This window comes from Guillardia theta (assembly GCF_000315625.1).
Source record: "Guillardia theta CCMP2712 unplaced genomic scaffold GUITHscaffold_35, whole genome shotgun sequence".
Lineage (NCBI taxonomy): Eukaryota > Cryptophyceae > Pyrenomonadales > Geminigeraceae > Guillardia > Guillardia theta.
In genome coordinates, this window is record NW_005434639.1 from 65274 (window position 1) to 73721 (window position 8448).

The following is an 8448-nucleotide window of genomic DNA, read 5'->3' on the forward strand; positions in this document are numbered from 1 at the left end:
GGAGGAGGGAAGGGGTTGGAGGAGGAGGAGGAGGAGAGACACTGAGGGAGAGCAGGACGAGCTGCTCAAGAAGGCTCACAAGGAGCGCCTGCGCCTCAAGACGGCAGAAAAGGTGAGGAGAGCAAGTCCAGCAGTCACCCGAGCTGACGTCCAGCAGCTGAAGCAGCAGCGCCTGCTGGACTCGCACTTCACCATCTGATGCGGCAGCTTCGAGGGGTTCGGTATTAGCTGGGGGGTTAGCTGGGGGAGTCAGTAGGTCATCTTTCTTTACTCAATATGTCATGTCTATCCATGTTGACGATGAGCTGCTCGGGATGAGCTGGGAAGGGAGAGGGAGGGGGCAGGTGGGGGAGAGCGTGGGGGAGGAAGAGGATGGCGGTGCGATGGTAGACCTTGGTGCCGAGGTCGTGGAAGACAGCCTCCGTCAGCAGGTCGCACAGCTGGACTCCCCGCTGGTCGAAGAGCTGGGGGTGGCCGCAGAGGGAGGAAGGATGAAGGCGGAGGGGGAGGAACCGGTCGCAGCCCTCCTGGAGGGGGCAGGGGGAGGGGGAGAGGGGGAGCGAGACGCCGGAGGGCTCGGAGGTGAAGTGGAGGAAGGAGACGTTGAGCGAGTCTCCCAGTCCGACCAGGGCCCTGCGGTCGAAGAGGAGGAGGGAGGAGCCCAGGACGCGGTGGAGCCGGGCGAGGACGGGCAGCTGTTGGAAGCAGAGGGAGCGGAGGAAGAAATTTCTGGTGCTGGAAGGCTCGGCGAGGAGGTTCTGCCTGGCGATGCCGACGGCGATACCGTCCCAGAACTTCTCGAGGAGGCGGAAAATCTCGAGGTGGGAGAAGTGCCGGAGAAGGGCGAAGGGAGGCACGAAGCAGGGCAGCTCGGTGTCCTGCTGGAGGAGGTTGTCGTCCCAGCTGGGGTAACCGATGATATGGTCCACCACAAACTGAGAGCACCAGGAGCTCTGACTCCCCTCCGTCATGAGCCGCGCGGGCATGGTCTTCTGCCGCACCCTGCTGATGTTGCAGAGCCTCTTCCTGCCCAGCTGGCAGTTGACGTCCTCCTCGTCCGGCATGTGCACAACGAACTCCTCCAGCTGGACCCAGAACTCGAAGGAGTTCGCGGCGGCTTCCAGGACGAACTGGGCCTTGTCCCCAGCAAGGAAGTGGAAGCGAGAGTCGAACAGACCCCCTCCGTGCACCCCGGGCCAGCTGGACTTGTTGAGCACGAAGTAGGGCTCCCACCAGAAGGTGTAGAGCGCCTGGTACGGCTCCCAGCTGCTGCCGGGCTGACTGAACCACCGCCGATAGTCCGTGGCGAAGTGGGAGTGGTCGGAGCCGTGCAGCCCCGGCATGAAGGCCTGTCCCCTGCTGTGCCGCTGCTGCAGCTCCTCCCTCGTGATCGCCTCCACCTCCAGCCGCGGCTGCCTCCCGAGGAAGGAGAAGTTGCCGGCCCTGGGCCAGGGGAGCGTCTTGGTCTTGAAGCAGGGAAGCACGAGAGCGAGCGGCCTCCTCCTCCTCGCCGAGAGCTCCGCCCACCTCCTCTCGAGATTGGAGGCGTTGCCCGAGGGCATGAAGTCGATGTCGAGGTAGAGCAGAAGGTCTGTCCCCGAGCTGTTCACTGCGTGCCAGCGGAGGAAGTTTATGGGGAAGAGGAGGAGCGTGCTGCTGCTGCTGGGAGCGGAAGCGTTGGAGAGGAAGCAGGAAGAGAAGAGCCTGACCGTGACGTGCTGGCAGCGGGCGGAGGAGAGGGGGAGAAAGATCTCTCGCACGAACACTTCAAGCTCCTTCCTCTCCTCCTCGTTCATGCCGTAGAAGACGACAGAGAGAGGCCCCTGCCAGTGAGCTGCAATGTGCATGGCGTTGGACGCACGGTCGATGCTGGCGATGGTCGCCAAAGTGATGCTGCTCGCTGCTGGGGCAGGGCAGCGCACCATCGCCTCCTCGTCCTGCCTGATGCTCGTCTCGTCGCACCGGAACTTGGGACGCGTCCTGTCTCGAACACGCTCCTCCTCCGTCCTCTCGAGGACATGAAAGATTGTCCGCTGGGTACAGGCGACTGTCACCCCCGACTTGTCAAGCAGGAGGAGCTGAAAGGAGAATAGCCCAGCAGGCAGAGGAAGCGTCTCCTCGCAACGAACCTCCCCTTCTCCTGTCTTCTCCTGGGAGCAGCGCTTGCAGAGGGAGGTGGGAGGACGTTTCTGGGGCAGCTGCCTGTCCCAGCAGGAGGAAGGGGAGCGAGGAGGAGAGGAGAGCTGCTGGTAGCGGATCTGCATGCCCCAGTCCTGGCAGGAAGACGCAAAGTCATCGGGGAGACCGTGGAGGATGAAGGAGAGCTGGACCCGAGAGCCGTTGGAGGAAACGACTCGCTGCTGGTCCGGCTGCTGGAGGACGAGGAAGGGAACGACCTCTTCCTCCCTCCTCCTCGTCATCCTCTGACATCTCACCTGCCCACCCTCGACGACGCACACGTGCGAGTCTCGTGCCCCTCCCGCTCTTCCTCCCCTCCTCCCTCCTCCATCTCCTCGGCAGGAGGTAATCTCGTCCTTGGCTGAGCCAAGCAAGACGGACCGTAGGAGGGAAGAAAAGTTGCAGGAGGAGGAGGAGGAGGAGGAGGAGGAGGAGGTAGATCCTTGCTCGAGGAGATTGTAGAGTTCTCCCCACATACTCCACTTCAGCATGACGACGCCAGCCTTTGAAAGCGAGCTGGCCTCCTCCACCGAGAGAACGAAGTCCGAGGAGGAGGAGGAGGAGGAGGAGGAGGGAAGAAAGGAGGAAGTGAAGCACAACTGAGCCTGCGGGTGTTGCGAGCACGTGTCGGAGACGGCAGCGAAGGAAGGAGGGTCCACGATGTGCGAGTCTGCCGAGAGGAAGGAGAGAAATTCGTACGTGCGGAGAGGAATCGACTGAGAGAGCTGCCAGCTCAGCAAGAACTTCCTGTAGAGGGAGCGACAGCCGCCAACCTCCTGCTCCTGCTCCTGCTCCTGCTCCTGCTCCTGCTCCTCCTTCCGTCCTAGTTGTTCATCGTCATCGAACAAGAAGACCTGCAGTATTGTCAGGCAAACTCCTCCACCAACGTCATCTACTCCTCCTTCACGACCCATTCCTCCTCCTCCCTTCTCCGCTCGCCCCTCGCCCCTCCTCCCTCCTCCTTCTCGACAACAACCACTACCACATTCTCCTGCTCCTCCTGATCATCATCATATATCACCTGCCGGTCATCACCATGCCATCGAGACAAGTTGAAGTCTGCTCCTCCACGGATGAAGAGGGCATGGACGAAGGAGGAGGGCGGCAGCAGCTGCCGGAGGAGGGGAAAATCGAGCAAGGAGATCTGAACAAGCACGGAGCCATTCTGTAGGAGGAGACGGCAGGAGGTCGGGCCCTTGAAGCACTCATGATCCTGCTGAAGTTCGAGGACGAGTCCTCCTCCTCCGATGTAGGATGGAAACTTCCCGTCTGCACGATTCAAGGCCCTGCACCTCCTGCCAGAGCAAGACGACAAGGAGTAGCTGACAGTTTCTGCTCCCGCTCCTGCTCGCTCACTTGCATCAGATGGAAAGGAGTACAAGTTTGTTGAGAAGACGATGATTTTGGCGGCAGAAGAGTTCCTGCCTATCATGAAGGGAATTTTCCGCACATCCACCGTCTCATACCCGATCGTACTGCAAACAGCCCCTGTTCGACAAACAGAGGAGGAGGAGGAGGAGGAGGAGGAGGAGGAGGAGGAGGAGGAGGAGGACGAGGACGAGGAGGACGAGGAGGAGGCAGCTCTAATGTCTCTGCAAAACGACAGGGAGGGACGGAGGAAGAGGCTGCGAGAGAACACTGCATCCTTCATCGCGTACGCCACCACCAGATCATCCGCCATCAGCCTTGCAAGGAAGGAGTGCGCGCTCTCCGCAGGATCCCCCATCCTCCTCGCCACCTCCTCCATCCCGGAGGCCGTCAGAACCACCGAGTGAGCACAGGAGGACCCTGTAATCCTCATCCACCTCGAGGAGGTTAGAGACGACCTCCTCTCCGCACAGAGCTCGTCGCAAGTCTCCAGCAGGAGCAGCTGGGCGTCTGCTGGAACATCCCCCAGGGCTTCTCGCAGTTTGCGGTTGACGTTGACGAGGGAGTCAAGGAGGAACAAGTCGGAGTGGAAGAGGACGAGGAGAGAATGACCCTCGCCCTTCGCCCTCCTTATGAGCTCCACATGGTCGAATGCAGTTTCTTCCCTTCCTCCTAGCAGTGGGTCTCCTCCTGCTCCTGCTCCTTGCCCTGCTCCTGCTATTCCTGCTGCTCCTGCTCCTGATGAGGAGCTTTCACCGAGGGGAGAGAAGATCCCGTCCAGGGCCGCACATCTCACGCTCTCGATGGTCGTGAAACCAACCTTGCTCAGCGTCTCCCTGCTGGACTCCAGCTGGTGCTGGGACGGCGAGCAGTGCAAGAGGAAGACAGGAGCAAAGATGAGGGAGGAAGGAGGGAGCGGGAGAGTTTCCCTTCTCCTCCTGCCCTGGTCGATCATGGCCGAGGATATCAGAGCTGCCTCTGGGAAGAAACCTACGCTACCGGCCTCATCCTGCTGGGCGTCAGCTGCTGGGAGAGGGCAAGAGGAGGAGAGGCTTACTCTTCTCCCTTCCTCCAAGAAGTTCAAGAACTTAGACACCTTGCTCCAGGGGAAGATGAGGATGGGGGAGGCAAATAGGTCATATGACTCTACGTCGCACACACCTCGAGCCCCACGATCTTCTCCCATCAGGCAAACCTGCGAGAACCTTTCGCAGCTCCCGTCCTCGACGGACTTTGCGGTGCAGAAGACAACGAGCTCGAAGACGAACCCTCTCGTCATGCTCAACTTCCACATCTCCCTCGCCAGCTCCAGCCGCTGCCGCAGCATCCCGCCCTTGGCGACCTCCTCATACGACTCCAGCTGGGAGAGGAAGAGGACGGCGGAGTCGAACTTCATGGATGGCTTCAGCCTAACCCTCCTCTCGTCGTGGATCAAGAAACACACAGACACGAATCTCCTCCTCCCCAGCTCCTCCACCACCAGAGAGATGGGTCTTGACTGAATGTGTCCGTTCACTGTGCTGGGTTTGACCGATACTGACAGGTTGCAAGATGTCTTCCCCCAGCAAGCATGATCCCGTCCGAACTCTTGCGCTTGGAACATGCTGAACCTGTCTGAACATGCCCTGAGCTCCTGGCAAGCTGTGTCGCTGCACACAACATGGTGATACGGACCCAGGAGATGTCGATTCCGACTGATGGGAAACAGGATGAGCATGCCAGTTTGCGTCATAGCCGAGCAAGTTGTCTTCTCTTCTACCCTCTCTCTCCCCTCTTTGACCTCGTTCTCTTCCTCCCGCTCACACTCCCACAGCTCTCTGGACAAGAAAAAGAGCTTGTCATGCGGGGATAGGGAAGAGACATTCACGATGTACGCAGAGGAGACAGAAGTTTCCAACAGAAAAGTCACCTCAGCTCCTTCCTTTCTTCTGCTCTCATACGCAACGAGAGAAATTTCTCCCGTTCCTCTCGTGACATCGAAAGCTCCTCTCCGAGCGGAAAACATCGTCATCCTCTTTCTCTTGACAAGATCCCGCAGAAGTAAGGAGGGATGGAGGAGGAGTCTGGTGCCCATACCCGCCAAAATCTTCGCACAAGCGTCTCTGCCATGCAACATAGCATGTACGTCACTCTTCTCTACCCAATTCCGACTCGACCAAGATTCCAACATGTCCAACTTGATCACATCCACGAACGATGAAACCGACGACATCACCTCCTCCATCATGCTCGGAAACTCTCTCAACAAGAGAACCTCAGCAAGCTCCAGGTCCATGAAGAGGAAGAATAAGTTGCCATGTTTCTCAGAATCTGCCAAGGCTCTTTGGTAGAGAACGGATCTCGTGAGGAGGGTGTCAAAAAAGTCTTCTTCCATCCATGTTTCCGCCACAATATCCGATGGCCTGATCCCCTCCTGCTGCAGCCTACCAGCGTCCTTGTGATGTATGACGGGCATCGAAAACATGCTCAGGTCGCTGCCATTGTAAGCATTCAGCAGCTCTCTCGTGCGATTCGTCTCCTTGGATCCGTCTTCCACCGCAAGGACCATGACTCGAAAAGGGGAGGGACAGTCATTGCCGTGCCGTCCCCTCTGTATGAAGGAGCAGGGAGCATGTATCATCGAGGAAGCATGATGGGATGACTCTGATGCCGTTGAATCTCCTCCTCCCTGCCCCGCCTGCATGAGCACGGCTGCCGCCACCGCCAAGAGCAGGAGCCGGGGCATGGATCCCGGGAGGCACCACCCCCACCCCCATTTTCCACTCCATCTGCTCCCCTAGAACAATGGTCATTACCACCACCCCCTCCTCGTCCACGACTTTTTGGGCTCTGGCGGGGGTCCGATATGACCCAAAAGAGCCCCAGCTAACACCAGAAATCTCATCCCCCTCATTCACACCTAGCCTTTCGCTGGCTCCCAGCTGCCTCTCCCTTTCTTGTAGCCTCTGCCTGAGGCGGACTTGTTTCCTTACTAGCTTGGCAGCTCCTGTCAGGCCAGACTTATCCGATCTACTTGGACAATGATCGACTCAGTGCCAGATCCCGGGCCCGGCGAGCCGCTACCAAACCCGGCGTACACCTACTAGGCTGCCTCTGGACATCTATGGTCGGAAACTTGCAGTGCCAGACTCCCGCCGGCAGCGGCGCCGTCACACGATGAGATTGCCATCACTGAAGTCAAGGAAAGTGCCCCGGCCAAGATTGAGTAGCCTTGGCAGTGCCGTGACGGACAAGTTTTCAATGGCTTCTAACAAACGGCCGAGTTCCTAGGGACATGCCAACTGCGACAGGTCTGGCATGCTACGCTCTAGTTCATGAAGACAGGGTTCAAGATCTGAATGTCGGCAGGAAGCTCCTTCCTGTTCATCTCGTTCTCCTCCATCACCTGCGGTGGAAAACTCAGCGGGGAGAGGCTCCTGCATCATGCATGTCTTTTCTCACCTGCTTCCTGCCCTCTGCGATCTTCTCGGTAGGAAAGTAGGAGAGGAACTGATCCAACTTTTGTCTGTGCGAGCAGATCAGTCGGCGGCGGGTAACGAAAGTTGACGGGGAGGTCGAGGGGAGGGGACGAAGCTGCATGCCAGTAGAAGGCAGGGCGAGTAGGGATAAGGGACGTCACGACAGCAGAGGAGTAGGAGAAGAGGGAGAGGGGGGGATGAAGTCCTCCTTCCTCCTATCAACCTGCATGATGTCAGCGCCTTGATAACAAACTCCTTCTTGTCCGCAGAGAGCTCTGAGACCTGGAGGGGAGGGTGAGAGGAAGAGAGAGTGCGGGGCGATGACGTCATCGCAAAACCTTGAGCTCTCTCGGCTGCTCGTCAAAGTAGTCGAGGATGGTCTGCAGGTCCTGGACAGCCTGGCAGAGGTCGGGTCACTGGCAGCGATGGCGGGAGGCAAGCTCCTCTCGACCTCTCTGCCGATCTGACTGCAGTCATTGATCTGTGAAAGAGAGTTATGCTCCGGAACATCGACGAAATTGACCAACCTGGTTCGGCTTCGCGAATGCAGATGCTTTGGTGATGATGTCATTCATCTTGTAGTTTTCGATCATCATCTTGGTCGCCATCTGCAATGATTGACGCCATGAGGAAACTTTCCGCCACCTGCCAACATGCACCTTGATGTTGTTCCTCTGCAGATCACGAAAGTTCCCCGTGTTGATCAGGCGCGCTTCCTTCATATTCAAGTCACTTTGTATGTTGAGCACCGTTCACCTTACCTGCAAGGTAGCTTCCTGTATCCTCAAGATCGCCACAATCGCTGTCTTCAGCGGATCCGCATCCACCTAGAGGTTCTCCATGGTTCATGAAGCGATTCAACTGGGGCTCAGGGAACCTCGGGCTTCACATTCTTGTACTGATCCAGGACGCTCTGAGAGGGCTGGGATGGAGTGTCGGTAGAAATATCTCCGTCGACTGCAAGGCCCGTCAGTCTCCAGACATGAAGCCCAGCATGGAGCAGCACCAGCAGAGCTTGAGTCAGCATCGGGGACCAGACCCTCTGCTTGCATCCGTCTCAGCTCCTTCTGCTTCTCCTTCCTCCGCTTCTCTGCCATGAACTCTTCGAAGGAAACTTGCGCGTACGCCTCGGAAGGACCCCATGCTGCCACCAGGCCTGAGCACAAGAGCCCAGCCAGGACTTCGCGGCGTTCCATGTTCATGCTGATCGAGCAAGAGCTAGCATGCCGGCGGGAGGCTCGCAGAGACAGACTACTTGGATTTCCAGTGACGGAAAAAGCAAAGCTGGTCAGGGGAAGAAAGGAAACGAGAGCAAGGAGACGAATCCAAGTCAAGCTGCACACGAACATCTTAATGAACGCTGTCAACAAGAGGAAAGTCAGAGCAAGACAGAAAATCGGATATCTTATGAATTTCAATCCGATCTCGGAAATCGAGTTTAGCC

The 8448-nt window shown here is 58.1% G+C and overlaps 2 protein-coding genes across 2 annotated transcripts; both read right to left on the reverse strand.

Annotated features, from left to right (window-relative positions):
* Nucleotides 1-271: 271 nt before the first annotated feature.
* On the reverse strand, nt 272-6271 carry GUITHDRAFT_138939 (hypothetical protein; the record flags this gene model as incomplete). The annotated part of the gene is made up of 4 exons (XM_005832282.1): nt 272-319; nt 393-2903; nt 2952-3032; nt 3200-6271. 4 exons carry the CDS (start codon nt 6269-6271, stop codon nt 272-274), a joined length of 5712 nt encoding a protein of 1903 aa, XP_005832339.1.
* A 582-nt stretch (nt 6272-6853) lies between these two features.
* Nucleotides 6854-8206, reverse strand: GUITHDRAFT_108628 (hypothetical protein; the record flags this gene model as incomplete). The annotated part of the gene is made up of 10 exons (XM_005832283.1): nt 6854-6931; nt 6988-7051; nt 7228-7286; nt 7343-7402; nt 7456-7485; nt 7532-7612; nt 7664-7720; nt 7766-7831; nt 7882-7961; nt 8011-8206. The coding sequence occupies 10 exons, from the start codon at nt 8204-8206 to the stop codon at nt 6854-6856; spliced, it is 771 nt and encodes a 256-aa protein (XP_005832340.1).
* Between the last annotated feature and the right edge of the window lie 242 nt (nt 8207-8448).